The following is a 17,593-nucleotide window of genomic DNA, read 5'->3' on the forward strand; positions in this document are numbered from 1 at the left end:
CTGTTTGCAGTCAGTTCTATTCCAGCTTACGAAATAAAGAGCTACTTGGAGAAATCGCTGTGTCGTCTGCTATGTCAACCCACAACTTAACAATTTATATCCCAACTTGTCCTCCAAGGAGTTCAAGGTTTTTGTATCTGGTTCCCCCCAGATGCACTTTTGTAGTGTTACAGGGCAAGGGTGCCCTTCCAGATAGCAGTCCCACAATAACAGTAAGGAAGCATCGCAGAACAACTAATACAGCGGAATGAGGTGTGGACAGTCCAGTATAAATCCGCCTTGAATGCACTGTTTACAGCAGTACCATTATTGCATCAATGACAGTACAGAATACACCTGCAAAATGAACAAAAAAACAAACAAAAGCAGTCTGGAGGGACCCCGGAGAGCTATTTCACAGCAATTTTGGCTCATTCTGGAGGAAATTTTACATGCAAACCAGCTATAAGCAGAGTTCATCAAAGACAGGTCACCTGTGGTGGAAGATATCAGGGAGGAACTAAAGATGTAAGTGGCCATATAATGCAGTGAAGGGAAGCAATATCCTCGGTGCTACACTAGTGATACCACAAAGGGTCGTGGCTCAGTGGTAGAGAACAGTCTTTGCCTGCAAAAGGTTCTGGGTTCATTCCTCAGGATGGAGAACCCATGGACCTGTCGATGTTCTTGGACTACCACTCCCATCCCAGGCCATGAAGGTAAGGGGCTGGTGGGAGCTGACCTTCAACAGCATTTGGAGGGCTGCAGGTCCCCCGTTCCTGCTTTAGCTAAAATGATCACTGCTGGTTGTAGATGGTCCAGCAATCAGACCTGCTATTACGCTCAATGGTATCTGTGCAATGTAACTTTCACGTCCCCTGTGTTGCTCTGGAAATGCATAACTACGGAAGAAAATAGGATGGCAGGCTTAATGAAATATGCAAGTCCCACCTCTTAACTCCCCACTCCCCTCTCAAGTTCAGTCAAATCTACAATTATTATTCCAAGGGGACTAAGTGCCCTCTGCCACCTCTCGTCGTTCGAGGACTGGAGAATTGTGATCGAACTGACACCGCCACATCAATTTGACATACAATAAATCGGCTCTGGGAAAGACTATGCGTTCATAGTGAAATGTGCCAAACTAAAGCAGGCTCTCTCCAGGTTCAGAATCTGCCAACAGCCACAAAGCTCACTCTGAACTCTCCAGGTCCTTGCAAGCACAGTTAACTCTTTCTCCAGTCATGTTCCCAACTCACCCTGCAACTGCAGTATTAAGTTGTGGGTGAACATATCAGATGACACAGTGATTCTTCAAACAGCTCTTGTTTATTCACAGGCTAGAACAGAACTGAACTGAAGGGTTCAGCCAACCTGCTTATATAGATCTCCACTAGAACACAACAGTAACCATTTTCTGTAACTATCCAATCACTGAACGTCACTTTCAATCCCTTATTTGCATATGTGGACCTAAGTGAAAGCTATCTACTGTATCCCCCTGCTGGCCCAGGGTGAGAACTTCATTTTTTTAAAAAAAAATTATTAAGAATTTTGTTAACACAATAGAGAAAAGACAGAATAAACAGAAAATAGACATAAAAAAGAACAAACATAAAATTTAACAACTTGTAATACCCATCTTTTCTTCATCTTTTGGACTTCCTCACATCTCTCGCTCCTGCGTTCCAAAATAATACTTTAGCCAGCAACTTATCACCTTGTTTCAGTTCTTATTGTACACATTTCCAATATTTTGTCCCTAACTTTGAATATTTTTATCTAAGTCTTAAATCTCTAGTTTTAACACAATGTTTATTCAAAATTTATTTTTCTCATAAAGTTCACTCATTCTCGTAATCTTATCAACTAGCTTTATGGGCCCTGTTAATTTAAAATCTCTCATCCTTCTTAACACTCATATAGTTTACAATGTTTTTGTAGGTAGTCCTTAAATTTCTTCCAGTCCTCTTCCACAGCTTCCTCTCCCAGGTCTCGGATTCTGCCAGTCATTTCTGCTAGCTCCATGTAGTCCATCAGCTGCATCTGCCATTCTTCCAGCGTGGGCAAATCTTGAGTTTTCCAATATTTGGCGACGAGTATCCTTGCTGCTGTTGTTGCATACATAAATAATGTTCAATCATTCTTTAACACCCTCTGGCCAACAATGCCCCAGGGTGAGAACTTCAGTACATAACATGCAGCCTCTGGTGTTGCAAGTACCAATGTGAAGATGAGGCAAATTTTGAACACACACACACATAAAAGAGAGAGAGAGAGAAATCCAGCTGGCAACTGGGATCTACTGCAATAAATATCTTCTTCTTTGGCGATCACTCATAGCCAAGTAAGATTGCCTTCCAAAACAGGGTTTTAGCAGTGAGTCCGTAAGTGACTGTGGATGCCAATTCTGGATCCACACACCCAGTGCATTTTTTCTGGGGAGATGCAGGGGTATGAATACCCCTAAACATTTTGTGAATCTAAGTTTGACCTCATTGAGGGGCAGTATTTCAACATGAGTAGGAAAATTAGACTATCTCTAAACATTTTTTTTTAGAAAAAAAGCACTGCACACATCCTTCCACAGTAGGGACATATGTTTCTGGGCAGGAGTTGATCACGGTGAGGGTTTGCCAAGCATGCCTTCCTCTTAGCACATTTCTCCTTTTCGTCCTGAGTTTGAGTGTCTCCAAAGCCCATGACACCTTTGGTAAAGGCTGTTCTCCAATTGGAGCACTTACAGGCCAGCATTTCCCAGTTGTTGGTGTTTATACTACATTCCCCACCCCCAACCTGGGATAGCTCCACTTGAACTTCCATTTTAGTATCTGCTTTCTTTTCCCCGAAAGGGTCCGTCTGCGGTTAAAGGAAGTTCAAAGAGATTTGTCAACCTCTGACATCTTGACTCACCTCTTACTAAGAACAAAGCAACGTCATCTGCTGTGCACAATCTTGCATAATGCAAACTCTTGCATAAACAGACACGGAGCTGGGTAGTTGTCAACCCACTTTCGTGGCCGGTGCAATGGCATAACCAGTTTCACTGGTTCATTTCAGCCAAGGCTTTGCATAGGCCAAGTCCCTGAATCCCTATCTGGAATGGATGTAATTTCTGGAAATATGAAACTTGTGTCTTCTTAGCACAGGGGTGGGCAACTGGCAGCCTGCATGCTTGATCTGGCTGTTGTTTTTTTCCTTTATCAAGGTGTGGCAAAAAGATTGGGCTATATTCAACTAAGTTTTATTCGGAGGAAGGCCACTGGAATTACGGTAATTGTCCAAAGCAAAGGTACCCACACACCATACATTTAAAGCACAGAGAGAGAGAGAGAGAGAGGTCATAGGAATTGCAGTTTACCCCCTCCCAGAGCTGCAATACTCACCACCCTTAACAAACTACAATCCTACATACACACATTCCTCAGGGAGGCTTCAATCAGGGTAGTCAGTAGGCTGGCGCCCCCCAGTGTTGGGCTCCCTGCCTTTCACCCTACCAGTCCCAATGGGCACCTGTCATCACTGCACATATAGGATTGTGGCGTGCGAATGAGAAAACACAGCACAATCCTATAGGTAAATTGGTACAGTACTGCAGCCTTGGTATCATTTGAAACATGTCTGTTCAGACCTAAGTCCTGCAGAGTTCAGGTGGACTTAGAAAAGCAACTTTTGCTGGGCATTCACTGGTAGGGAGAGGATTACTGTGTTCAGATCCTCTTTGTGGGCTTCCCCTGTGATAATAGGTTGCTGGACCAGATGCAGGACCGGCCCACCCATGAGGCAAGGTGAGGCAACTGCTTCAAGCAGCAGGATTTACTAGGACAGCAGATCCTGGTGTTGATCTTCCTCCCGCCTCATTGTTACCGATTTAGATCTTCCCTCACCCTTTCTGCCCAAGCAGTTTGGGGAACATCATATTGGGGTCTGACCCAGCTGCCAAAAAGTATTGGGCTCCTCCTGATCCTTAAGTTTTAAACTAACAAACAATGCTTAAAATTTATTATTATGACACTTACCTTCCATCTTCCCTCCAAAGAGCTCCAATATATCTTTGCCACCTCTGTCTTATTCTCACAATGTTTTAAGGATTAGGTCAGGCCATGGGCAGGGAATCTGTGGCCCTCCAGACGTTGTTGGACTCCAACACCCATCAGCCTCAGCCAACATGGCCAACAGTCAGGGATGATGGGTGTTGTAGTCCAGGAACATCTGGAAGTCTATAGGATTCTCCATCCCTGTGCTATAGGTTCTGGGGACCAAACCCAGGACCTTCTGGTCAATAGTCATGGGAAAAGGACTCCAGCTGCACCCAGAGATCCACTAGTTCCCCACCCCTGGGTTAAATCAATAGGAAATTACTGGCCCAAAGCTACCCATTGAGCTTCATTACCGAGTGGGGGATTTGAATGCTGATCTCCCTAGTCCAGCATGCCAACCTCTTTTCAGTGCTGCAACACAATCTCCAAATTGGGCCATCGTCTGGCTCCTCGCGTTCTACCAAGGGCAGTAGACAGGAGAGGATCTCAAGACAGCTACATGGAAGTTCTCTTCTTCATTCTCATGCAAAGGAGCATTTTCAGACATCAATAAAGACACTCGACAGATTCCACTGTGGCCAAGTTGGTAATGAGTCACCAGTAAATTAAAAGGGCAAAGTCCCGTCCACTGGTGAATTGAGCAGAGCTGATCAGAACAAAGGAGCTGGCTTCCAGAGGCCTTAAGTAATTTGTATTGTTGGCATCTGTTACACACATCTCCTCGTTGGGGGCTTAATTTGCATTTCCCAAACATCTGACGCAGGAGAGAGGCTCTGCTTGCTTCATTCCCAAATTCAGCATCAGAGGCGCTATTATAGCCAGAAAGGTCACAGACCTGCTTGTGTTTTGTGATATTCCAAGAGACTTATTCCGAGGTTTTCACCTTCAGCAGAGCCAGCCCTGCTATTAGGCCAGGGGTACATTCCCTTCTGGGAGCCCACAGGCTAGTGGTGGATGAGGCCAGAGGCAAAAGTGGGCAGAACAACAAAGGCAGCTTTCTGCATTCCCATTTAAAACACTTTTTGCCCACAACCAAGAGGACTAGAACCTTGGTTTTGTAGGGGGAAAGCAAAATTTGGCTGTCTTGGATTGGCTGGATGCAGAGGAGGTGGGAGGCAGCTGGGGAACCCCCAAGGCAAGAAGGCTCAGAGCCAGGGCACTGATGGTGGGACAAGCTCCTTTTCCCTCTGGTCCCCCAGAACCTGAAGAGGGATGAAGAGAGCAGAGCAAAGACACACAAGACAAAGCAGCCTCAGATTGCTTGGGAACAGTTAGCTCCACTGCCATGCTCCCAACACCTGCCCTGATGTTAGTAGCAGAGAATCTGCTTTGCATGTAGAAGGTCTCAGGTTTAATCCCTGGTGTCTCTAGAAGGGACGAGGGCAAGATCCCCATCTGAAACCCTGCTGAGCTGCTGCCTGTCAGTGTAGGAAATGCTGAGCTAGATGGACCAGCCTAACAGTATAAGGCAGTTTTCTGTGTTCCCTTACAGCACAAAGATTAGGACCTCGGCAGAGACATACGGGGGCTATCGAGGGGCGAGAATAAAATGTTTTCAACCGCGTGAGAGAGATGGAAATATATCAGAGCACCACCAAGGAGAGTGGCCTAGAGGCAGAAGGAGGGCATCTCCCCCTTTGAAATCAGAGGCTTCTTAGAAGCTTGAAATGGAAGAAAAGAGGCCGATAGAGAGAACTGTTAAGAAGAAAATTGTGCAAAAGGGCACAGTGACCTTCCGGAGAATAAAGCGTACAGGGAGTGGAAAATTTCTTGATATAATTATTCTTATTATTCCTTTCAAAAAGTAAATCTGAGACAGATTCCAATGCTTGTCTGGGATATCACTTTACAGAAAGTTTAACGCCCGCAGGATAAATTTAGCAAACCTGTATTTAAAGGGGAAATCTCTCGATTTAATTTGGACCAATGCTTACTAGACCAGCCAACAACGTTCATTGACTAGGTTTCTCCTGCAGGAGGAATGAGAGAATAAAGAAAGAGTGCATCTGAGGCAGTGCAGAAGGTTTTTTTCGTTGTTGTCGTCGTTCACACCTCCACAGAACAACCAAAATTCCTTGAAAAAGAGACCATGATTCCTTCAGACATCTGAGGAGGCATTCAAATGATGGGGGCCATCAAGAGATGAGACTTAAGCCCCCCCCCACCAAACATTCCCCCTGTTTCTTCTCAGGGAAGCAATCCCTCTTCCTTCGCTTGTCATAAGAATTTGGAACCAATTCGCCTCAGATGTGAGGTCACAAAAGCCAGCTTAGATTCAAACACACCCACACAGGCCGGACTGTGGCCCACGACACCCAGCTCATCTTTGGGTCCCTTGGCCCCCAAAGAGAGTCCCTAGGGAGCAGAGAAGGAGAAGGGAAGAGGCAGGATTTGGCTAACGGAGAAGTCGGCCATGGGAGAAGCAACTGCCGGAAGAATGGCAGGCCTAGAAGAGTGGAGGAACAAGGTTTGCCAGGTCTGTGTAATGGGTACATTTTTGTAGTTGTTCGAGAAGAAACCTATTCCTTTGACTATGCATTTGGAAAGTTACCAAGTGGTTTACCAATGCTTTCCAGTTTGCAAAATAGGCGAGGGGGGGGCGAGGGACATGGCAGAGGTGTATAAACTTATGCACAATATGGATCTGCTGGGGTCATCCAGTGAAGCCAGCTATTGGGAGACGCAGGAGAGAAGCTCATTCACACAGCACATAGTTAACCTATGGAATTGGCTCCCACAGGAGCTGTCAATAACCACCAACTTGTCTGCCTTCAAAAATGGATTGGACAAATTCATGGAGGGTAAGGCTGTCCATGGGACGTGGGTGGCAGTGTGGGTTAAACCACTGAGCCTAGGGCTTGCCAATCAGAAGGTTGGCGGTTCAAATCCCTACAACGGGGTGAGATCCCGTTGCTCGGTCCCTGCTCCTGCCAACCTAGCAGTTCGAAAGCACGTAAAGTGCAAGTAGATCAATAGGTACCGCTCCAGCGGGAAGGTAAATGGCGTTTCCATGCGCTGCTCTGGTTCTCCAGAAGCAGCTTAGTCATGCTGGCAACATGACCCAGAAGCTGTACGCCGGCTCCCTCGGCCAGTAAAGCGAGATGAGCGCCGCAACCCCAGAGTCTTCTGCAACTGGACCTAACGGTCAGGGGGTCCCTTTAGCTTTAAGTCTGTCCGTGACTACTAGCTGCAATGGCTGTGATCTGTCTCCACTGCTGGACACAGTATGCCTCTGAATACCAATCCTTAGGAACTGCACTTATAGAAAGTGCTCTTGGGATCAGGTCCCACTGTGGCATCTGCTTGGTGGCTGTGAGAACAGGACGCTGGACTAGATGGGTCTCTGACCTGACCCCACAGCCAGGCTCTTCTTATGTTCACAATGAGGGCTGCTGCTGCCCCCCAAAGTCTGTCACCTGAGGCGGTTGCCTCATTTTGCCTAAGGAGAGAGCTGGCTCTGTATGTCCACACTATTATCATTGTCTCAGCTGATTCTTCTGCCACTTTCCTTGATGGCTTCTTGCTTAGAGACTGCAGTTTTGCTTACTTTTTACCTGCGGGGATCCAAGAAAGTGACTTCTCGGGTGTGCAAATGTTTGCAGGCGACTGAGCTCAAGCTTCCAACCTGCCGAGACCGTGAGACGTCACACAGAGAGACCCTCACGAGGGTCGCGCCGTCGGGAGATGCGCTTGTCCACTACGCAGATGGACTGACACAGGACACCTTCAAAATAGTGAGAAAGAAAGCCATTTCTACCCATAGGACATGGTTCCTTAAACCGTAGGCCATTAAACTGTTGGGCATTGCTCCTGGAATACTAAGAATACACACACTCTCAAGGGATGGAGGAGAAATCAGATTCAGTTCACGTACAAAGGAGAACGCTGCAGTTTCCAAAACAATACACAAAGCGAAACAGCTATCCTTTGAAATTTGCAGGTCTCTGAACTTTGCAGTGAGGTTCCCCGGCAAAGTACAGTGTACCAAAATGCATAGACTAGGGTAAAGTGTGCATAAGCATGCATATATTAGTGAATAAAGCCAGCGTGTGGTAATGCTTTGGTGATTACTTGTAGCCGAATAAGATTGTCTTCCATAAACACAGTTTTAACAGTGAATCTGTAAGTGACTGTGGAGGCCAGTTCTGGATCCACACGTCCTTCCACAGTGAGGACATAGGTTTCCAGGCAGGAGATGATCACGGTGTGAGTTTGCCAAACGTGCCTTCCTCTTACCTCATTTCTCCCTTGCGTCCTGAGTTCGAGTGTCTTCAAATCCCATGACACCTTTGGTAAAGGCTGTTCTCCAATTGGAGCGCTCACAGGCCAGTGTTTCCCAGTTGTCAGTGTTTATACTACATTTTTTAAAGATTTGCCTTCAGAGAGTCTTTAAATCTTATTTTGACCACCAGCATTACGCTTTCAATTTTTCAGTTCAGAATAGAGTAGTTGCTTTGGAAGACGATAATCAGGCATCCAAACAACATGACCAGTCCAACGAAGTTGATGGTGAAGAATCATTGCTTCGACACGGGTGATCTTTGCTTCTTCCAGTACACTGGCATTAGCTTGCCTGTGTGGGAATGGTCAGAGTGTCGGACTAAGACCTGAGAGACCAGGTTTGAATCCCCACTCTGTCCCCAGTCACTGTCCTTAGCTTAACCTTCCTCACAGGGTTGCTGTGAGGATTAAATGAGGAGGAGGTGAACTGTATACACTGCTTTGAGCACCCTAGAGAAAAAAAGTTGGGATATAAACGCAACCAACCTACCAATCAGTAACATACAAAATACATTATAACTGGAAAGATCGTTTTGCAAAAATCTGCATATTAGGCAGAATTGCATTACATACTGAAATGCGAAAGTTCATGTGCGTTTGCTTTTAAACCACAAAATAACTTGTGAATGTTGGGGAATTGAACTTAAGCCTGGAAGAAACTAAAGCTGACGAATCTGCCTATCGCTACAGCCCCCACACCACTTTCTTCTCTCTCCCTCCCCAGTGCAAGGAGTTCCTGAGACCCTTCAAGAAATGCCTGCGGAAGCTGAATTTGCCCAAAGATTTCCCAAAGGAGAAGAGACTCAGCTGCACCCGGAAGAACCTGACCATCCTCGGGGACCATATCAACATGTTCCTTCAGCACTACTGCAAGACCTGGGAGCTGAAGCACTGGAAGAAGTAAGGGGGCCCTTCCACAGAATGAGGCTGCGCAACAGCACCCCAAAGCTCAATGCCCAGAACCTTCCCTGAATAGCAGCACTCCTTTAAGGGACTGAGGGTATATAGTGGTACCTTGGGTTACAGACGCTTCAGGTTACAGACACTTCAGGTTGCAGACTCTGCTAACCCAGAAATAGTACCTCGGGTTAAGAACTTTGCTTCAGGATGAGAACAGAAATCGTGCTCTGGCGGCGCGGCAGCAGCAGGAGGCCCCATTAGCTAAAGTGGTACCTCAGGTTAAGAACAGTTTCAGGTTAAGAACGGACCTCCGGAACGAAGTAAGTTATTAACCCGAGGTACCACTGTATTGCAACAATTCCCTCTGGTATATATTATTACCAAAGACATTCCCTTGCTTGGAAGTAGCTTCTGTACAGAGCCTGTGTTCTTTGTGATGAAATAGAGTTAACAAAAAATGTCATTGCACCTCCATAACCTGCATTTATTTGCAACATACCAGCAGACTCCTAAGGCAGGTAGCATTACTGCTAGTCCTGAATCAATTCCCCAAGGAACAACTGTACCCAGTGCTTTTTTTCTTAAAAAAATGTTTAGGGGTACTCTAATTTTCCCACTCATATTGAAATACTGCCCCTCAATGAGGCCAAACTTAGATTCACAAAATGTTTAGGGGTATGCGTACCCCTGTGTGCCCCCAGAAAAAAAGCACTGACTGTACCCCTCTGCTACTGGAGGGGATACTTTTCCTGCTTTTTGCCCCCTATCAAAACTGCTTCCTTCTGTATCTTTTGTATTTAAAGTACAGACTTATTGAGGTCATATGGAAATATACTTTAATTTATTTTGCTTATGATCAAATCCTCAGTTGTTCTGAACTACTGAAGGATGGGGGAGGGCGAGCTTTACGATTTAATAAATAAAAGCTATAATTCATTGTGAGGAGGGAAGCAATTATTTATTTCATGTTTGCCTCACCCATTACAATTTAAACACCAGCACCATGATAGCTTTTTTTTTTTTTAAAAAAGATCTTAGCTCTCAGCTTCATTGATTAAAATTGGCCCTCAGTGATTAAAATTTGGTTCCCCTCGCTGAGGCTCTTTTAAATCTGTTTGTTTACAAACATCCAGGCTGAGTAGCTGGGAAGCAAGCAGGGACATGGGCAAGTAATACAAGACTTAACAAGGTACACTAATCCTATAGGCATCTGCTGAGATGTAAACCCTATAGTATTAATGGTGCAAGATTCATGAAATTAGCCCGTTAGGTCTCGGGTCATCCCCTCCACCTTAGAAAAAGTTGCATGCTTTACAGGTTTGTCAGGCAGAGTCCAAAGCAAAATTCTAGCAAGAATCTCTCTAGTTATCTGTATAGGAGCCAAGAGCACATGTTTATTTTTCGTTACCGGAATACTTAAGGATCCAAGAGGGTTGAAAGAATTCCAATTGCCCAGCTCTCTGCAAGCAGATAATAAGATAATCTATTTTTCTTTCTTTCTTCTAAAGCTGTTTACCGTACTCTCCAAATAGGGCTGTGAAAGGGCAGAAGTGGGTGATTTACAAGGACAATGGCAGAATGCTATGGCAGTGCAAAAACCCAGATGGTTCAATACTGGCAGTAGTTCAATATCTTGTTAAGCAGGGAAGGGCTGTTAAGTATCATTGAAGTCTGTCAAGACATACCATACTGCCCATGAAAAGTAGCTAATCAAAGGCAGATTTCAATAATTGATTTGGTTTAATCAATTGGGCCACCAGGAGGCCAAAGGCTCCTGTATCTATCAACTCTCTTTAATACTTCTGTAAGACAAGCAACCAGGGATGGGGGGAGAAAATTGATTAAGGTCACTTTTTAAAGGCGAACCTTTATAAATCCGTACTTCCCAGAACACTGCAAGAACCAAAGCTGCCATCGTTTGAAATTTGCACTTCTCCAAATTTTGCAGCACACTTTTCGAGCCATGTAACATGTACTGTAGCACCCTGCTTGTGGTTAACGCTTAGCTGGAATGAAATATTCAACGCAGCAATAGAGAAATTAAAATAATAATTTATTTGTCAGACAAATAAATGAGAGGCTCAGTGGTATATGGTTACCAAAGCTCTGCCCCTTCCAGCCCTGATGGCCAGCACTTATATTTCCTCATCCCAGCCCCCTTGGCTGCCTCTGTCCAATCAGCCTGGTTGAAATTCCTATTGGCTGTTTGCTAGAACCAATCATAAAAGATACACCCATTTCCTATTACCTTTTATGGGAGACAAAAAGCTATATTTCCTTCTATCCATAAATGGCAGACAAGTAGCCATATATCTTACATTTTCCTCGACAAGGCACCTTAATTACCAGATCACCTTTTGCCCCTGTTGCCCCTGCATTCCAAAACAAATGGCTAAAACAAATGGCTCGTGGTATTAAATTCTATCTAAACAGAGATCTTGGGTTCACATTCTCACACACCATCAATGAAATAAGAATCTAACATAAGAATCTAACATTTCTTACTTTCTAAATCCTTTGCCTAATTACATTAAGCCAACAAATCTCATACATAACATAGATAGCTTTTTAGAAGAAAAGGCCTTTGCAAAGTAAAAAGGAACTCAATAAAAAACAGCTTCAAAAGAAGCCTCTTCAGTTTACACCCCCCCTTTTCCCAGCCAGCTGCTTTTCCCATTAGCTCTTCCCAAAATTTATTGCCCTTTAACTCTCTCAGTATACCTTAAACCTTAGGAAAATATGGCTAGAGTCTTATGGGAGGCACATGGTATTATTTTCTGTTAAACAATAAATCTTCCTATTTACCAACTCTTAATTAGTGTTTTTGCAGCTTGATTGTATTCTGTAATATGTAGGGTCAGTGTAACCTTTGCTCCCAGCCTGTAATTCCCTTTTACAACTTTGAGAAACTTGTCTCCTGCTACTGCTATAAATCAGGGGAGCAGGAAGATAAACAACTGCCAAAGTACTTAGCCAGCTGGTTTCTGCCTGGCACGAAACATACAAACATTTGCAAATATATCTTTCAGCTCATTTTAAAATACAGGCCTTGATCAGATGCCTCAGTACAAAATTGCATACGCTAGGGCAAAACGTTTACAAACAAATGCATATTTTAGTAAAATAAATAACTAAAGAAATCTATAATGTTATTTCAGAGATAGCCGCTGTTCACACCATACCTTTAAAGCACTATGATACCACTTTAAGGGGTCATCGCTTCCCCCAAAGAATTCTGGGAGCTGTAGTTTGATAAAGGTGCTGAGAGATGCCCTCTCCCGGCCTACAAGTCCCAGAGTTTCCTTTGAAGAGGGACAGATTGTTAAACCACTCTGGGAACCGCAGCTCTTTCCGTATGAACCCAAAAAGCTGACTTATACAGAGTCAGACTGTTTGTCCACCTAGTTCATTGTTGTCTACACTGACTGGCAGCAGCTCTCTGGGGTTGCAGACAGGGGACTCTCCCAGCCCTTCCAGGAGACGCCATTGCAGATTGAACCCGGGGTCTTCTGCATGCAAGGCAGGTGCTCTGCCCCTGAGCCATGTCCCCTGGTCTTTAGCCTTTAGCTCTCTTTGCAACAGTCTCGCTTTCTGGCACCATTCTCTGTCCCACGTTCCACGCAACAGTGACGTGTTTAAGTTCCCTCTCTCCTCCCACTTTGCCGCCTGCTTTAGGATGCTTTGGAGGTTTGTCTCCCTCTTCTCAGCACTCGACGAGAAGCAGCTGTGCAGATTGTACCGCTACAGCAAGACCGACCAAATGGCCAAGTTCCTGGTAAGAGCGATCCTTCCTTTGACATGGCAGAGAAAGCAGTGGAGGGTGGCAATAGGCAGCTGGGTAGCAGGGCAACATCCAGCCTACCACGGTCAATTTTGTGTCCAGGGCAGCTGTTTACCAGCTCCATCTGGTACGCAGGCTGAGACCCTACCTGCCCGCGGACTGTCTGGCCAGAGTGGCACATGCTCTAGTTATCTCCCGCTTGGACTACTGCAATGCACTCCAAGTGGGGCTACCTTTGAAGGTGACCCTGAAACTACAACTAATCCAGAATGTGGCAGATAGACTGGTGACTGGGAGCGGCCGCCAAGACCACATAACACCGGTCTTGAAAGATGTACATTGGCTCCCAGTATGTTTCCGAGCACAATTCAAATTGTTGGTGCTGATCTTTAAAGCCCTAAACGGCCTCAGCCCAGTATACCTGAAGGAACGTCTCCACCCCCATCGTTCTGCCTGGACACTGAGGTCCAGCTCCGAGGGCCTTCTGGCGGTTTCCTCACTGCGAGAAGTGACATTGCAGGGAACCAGGCAGAGGGCCTTCTTGGTAGTGGCATCTGCCCTGTGGAACACCCTCCCACCAGATGTCAAAGAGAAGAACAACTACCAGACTTTTAGAAGACATCTGAAGGCAGCCCTGTTTAGGGTAGCTTTTAATTGTTTAACAGACCACTGTATTTTAATATTTTGTTGGAAGCCGCCCAGAGTGGCTGGGGAAACCCAGCTAGATGGGCGGGATATAAATAACAAATTATTATTATATTATTACTATGTTTTCCCACCCTGCCTCAAACAAAATTTGAATCTCTCACTGAAAGTAGATTTCTTCTCTAGCCAGAGCATTGGCAGATCATAGAATCACAGACTTGGAAAGGACCCTGAGGATCACCTAGCCCAAAGCAGGAGCATGCAGCTGCCCCATATGGGTATCGAACCTGCAACCTTGGCCTAATCAGTACCATGCTCTAACCAACAGAGCTATCCCGGCTGAAGTGGTCCAGAGAGAGGCGGGGACAGGAAGCAAGAGGCCATATCAGCACCACACATTTAAAGTTTTCATATGCCACTGTAACAGCCGTGGCTTCCTCCAAAGAAGAACTAAAATCTCACCAAGGGCACTAGGAGTTGTTAGGTATCACAGCCATCACTGGCCAAGCTTGCTAGGCTGATAGAAGCTGTAGTTCAGCAGCGCCTGGCAGGCCAAAGGTCCCCAGTGCCTCCTGCAGTTGAGCCCTACATTGCAGATCCTGCATTGAGTAGGGGTTGAACCAGATTACCTGCAGGATCTTACCATCTCTCTCTCTCCACACTCACCCACTTTTATTATTATAAGCTCCTTTGGGGGCAATAAAGAGGCAATAGGACTGTTCAGAGGCAGTCTCTCTCATGCACCAGGTGCTGTGGCCAAGGGCTGTTGCCGTCCTGCAGTGCTTGCCCCTGTTGGAAGCAGAATACTGGGCCCAGATGGGCCTTTAGGTTGACCTAGCAAGGCAACGTGTTCAATAACACCTCTCTCAGAGGTGTGGGGGCTATCGGATAGCACCAAAGAGATCCTTGGCAAATGCCCCAGCGTTGCCAGTATATTAACTCGATCTTTTTATGAGTTTTTATTAAGGCTGGGAGATGAGCGGGACAGACTGAGTCATCACTGCTTTGTTGAAATCCCTGCTATGATCGATGGTGTTCTGTGCTGCTCAGGGCTTGCTAATGTGCGATTTCCCAGCCCCATGAAAAAGGAGAGTTAGCAGAGGAGGTTTTCTTCTGGAAAATTAAAGACGTCACAAGGATCTAAATCAAGCAGAAAGGCTACTGAATAACAGGCTGCATTTAAATAACTTTAATGGTGCTTAAAGCATGTTTTTTCCTAGTGGACAGTCTGCTTGTGCCAGCTGTTGGGGCAGTGAGCATGGCTGCCTTTGGGTCAAGCCAGGAATGTTGCAGAGTCAGACTATCGGTCCACCTAGCTCAGTAATGTCTACACTGACTGGCAGCAGCTCTCCAGGGTTACCAGGCAAGAGCTTACCCCAGCCCTGCCTGGAGATGCCGGGGACCTTCTGCATGCAAAGCAGATGATCTGTCCACTGAGCTACGACCTTTCTCCTATTCCTGTTGCTAACCTAGTTAGGGCCGAACTGTCAACAGTTGTAAAGTTTAGCTGAACTTTCTGGGCTGGGTAAAAAGCGCAAAACCACGTCCTCATGAATCTTTGGGGAGGGGGGTAATTTGAGGTGGGGGTGAGGCATTCACTGGAGCTTTGCACAGCTGCAAACATCCAGACAAACGGCCTCGTAGGCTTTGCATTTAAATTGCAACTTTTCCATAATGATTCACTGAGAAAGCCATAGCGGCACCCAGTGGTTGTGCCACTTTATAAAGAAGTTGGCCATGCCTGAACGCTTCCAGCTTTGTCCTGTATTCTACTATTTCTGCACCGTTATTTAACAATGGAGATGTATATCTGGGTGCTATACAATGGGAGCAAAAGGGGAGCAGTCGATCGTGTGAGAGCTCTTTTTGAGCGTTGAAAGACGACACTTGTCCTCCGTTCCACCGCTGCATTTTTGAAGTGCTGCAAGCCACCGAACGGGACATTCTCAAGTCTGTGGTTTGATGCTTCACAGCTTAATTTAGGCCAGGAATCCTCACGTATGTAGTAGAGTCAGAGGCGACCAGTCCTGTGTTGGTTTTGTGCCTGTCTTCGTATTTCCTTCCAGAAAGCTTATTGCCGGTTGGAAAGTCCCGACATGGTTGTTCTGCCTGACTGTGGCAAGCTGATGAAGCTGCGTGATACCTGGGGCCTCCAAGGCGGTGCAAAGATGCAGGGGAAATTAAAACAGGTGTGCTCACTGTCGAGAGACTCTGACCTGCCTCCAGGAAGTACGTCAAAGAAGAGGTGAGTGAGGAGCATCAACTGTGCTCAGATTGGTAGGGGTGTGCAGGGGGCGTCTAATGAAATCCATAATTCTCACCACTGACTAGGGATGGATGGATCTGTCATTTTCAGCTGCGTTTCTCGTTTTCAGTTCTCTACATCCCTGCAGCTGTTTGAGAATTGAAAAGAATAATCCTGATGTTTATCTGCATTTCAGTGCAAATTTCTCCTAACAGGGCGAGGGAAGGATTGCAGAAGGGCTGTAACTCAGTGCTAGAGCACAGGCTTTTGTGGTCAAGTGGCCCCAGGGTTGATTCCTGGCATTTCCAGGAAGGAGTAAGAATGTCTATCCAAAACCCTGGAGAGCCCCTGCCAGTCAGTGTTGACAATATTGAGCCTCATGGAGCAATAATCTCAGTATTAGGCAGTTTCTTACATTCCTTTACTGGGCACTTACAAGAAGGATGGGGATCTGTGGCCTTCCAGATGTTGCTGGACTCCCGATTCCAGCAGGGCCAACGATCGGGGATGTTGTGCATCCTTGCTGGATAGTTCAGCAACATCCATTGGAAAATGGGTTCCCCACTGCTCTCTTAGGGAGTTTTTCCACCCTGTCTCTTCAGGCTACACAAGAGGCCCTCAAAGGCAAGAAGGAAGGAAGGTGTTGATATCAGTCACCCCACGTACATGGCTACCATCTCACCTACCTCTACCAGCAATGAAGCAGCGAAGCTTTCTCCAGTGGCTGAAGAAACTCCTTTAAAGACCGACCGTTAGCATGTGCGGCGTTTACCAAGGAGACAACACACACATCCAATGTACCCAACGGAGAATTTGTAGAAAGAGTTTAGCTTTCTGCAAGACGCCTTTTGAGTTAGGCCTCTGCAGAGACTCGATGTCAACAGCTTATATAAAGACCCGCTTCCTGAGAGCATCTTTCCTGGAGTTTATGACTCAATCTGCCTCCCAAGAGTGGTTTGGGAGCAACATGAGGGTCAAAGACAAGTGGAGAGGGAGGTCTATGAAGTGGAGAGGTGGAATGGCTATGCTGAGTTGGGCTGTTGAGAACTGGAGTCCAAAACACAGCCATTCAAATTGGGATCAAATTGGGATCATGTCCAGAACACATGGGGCTGGGGCACGTTGAGGAAGGCAGAGCTCCCTTGCTTTGGTGATGGTTTTGTGAGGTTTTAAAGAAAGTGAGGATTTGATGAAAAACCATTCAAATCAAACCTCTTGCAGGAGAGTGCAGAAGGGAAACCCCTTCCCGGTTTGTGGTAGCAAATTAGCACTTAATATTTCTCTCCATGGGACACGGGTGGTGCTGTGGGTTAAACCACAGAGCCTAGGACTTGCTGATCAGAAGGTCGGCGGTTTGAATCCCCACGACGGGGTGAGCTCCCGTTGCTCGGCCCCTGCTCCTGCCAACCTAGCAGTTCGAAAGCACGTCAAGTGCAAGTAGATAAATAGGTATCGCTCCGGCGGGAAGGTAAACAGTGTTTCCGTGCGCTGCTCTGGTTCGCCAGAAGCAGCTTAGTCATGCTGGCCACATGACCCAGAAGCTGTCTGTAGACAAATGCCGGCTCCCTTGGCCAATAAAGCGAGATGAGCGCTGTAACCCCAGAGTCGCCCACGGCTGGACCTAATGGTCAGGGGTCCCCTTTACCTTTATTTTTCTCCATATAATGTTTAAATCCTCTAAGGTGGGATGGGGAACCCCAGACCTGAGGGCAGAATGCAGCT

The 17,593-nt window shown here is 46.1% G+C and overlaps 1 protein-coding gene across 1 annotated transcript; it reads left to right on the forward strand.

Moving 5' to 3' along the window:
• Positions 1 to 6,280: 6,280 nt before the first annotated feature.
• CHCT1 (CHD1 helical C-terminal domain containing 1) lies at positions 6,281 to 16,781 on the forward strand. Its single transcript, XM_081844278.1, has 6 exons — positions 6,281 to 6,495; positions 7,622 to 7,753; positions 9,025 to 9,200; positions 12,876 to 12,975; positions 15,693 to 15,871; positions 16,474 to 16,781. The coding sequence occupies exons 1-6, from the start codon at positions 6,433 to 6,435 to the stop codon at positions 16,625 to 16,627; spliced, it is 804 nt and encodes a 267-aa protein (XP_081700404.1). The 5' UTR covers positions 6,281 to 6,432; the 3' UTR covers positions 16,628 to 16,781.
• Positions 16,782 to 17,593: the final 812 nt, after the last annotated feature.

This window comes from Podarcis erhardii, assembly GCF_964252035.2.
Source record: "Podarcis erhardii genome assembly, chromosome: 16".
In the NCBI taxonomy this organism is placed as follows: Eukaryota; Metazoa; Chordata; class Lepidosauria; order Squamata; family Lacertidae; genus Podarcis; species Podarcis erhardii.

Coding starts and splice junctions, on each gene's coding strand:
- CHCT1 (XM_081844278.1), top strand. CDS start 6,433: ATGGGAGAAGCAACTGCCGGAAGAATGGCAGGCCTAGAAGAGTGGAGG. Junction 7,754..9,024: donor CACAGGACACCTTCAAAATA/GTGAGAAAGAAA, acceptor CTCCCTCCCCAG/TGCAAGGAGTTCCTGAGACC. Junction 12,976..15,692: donor ACCAAATGGCCAAGTTCCTG/GTAAGAGCGATC, acceptor ATTTCCTTCCAG/AAAGCTTATTGCCGGTTGGA.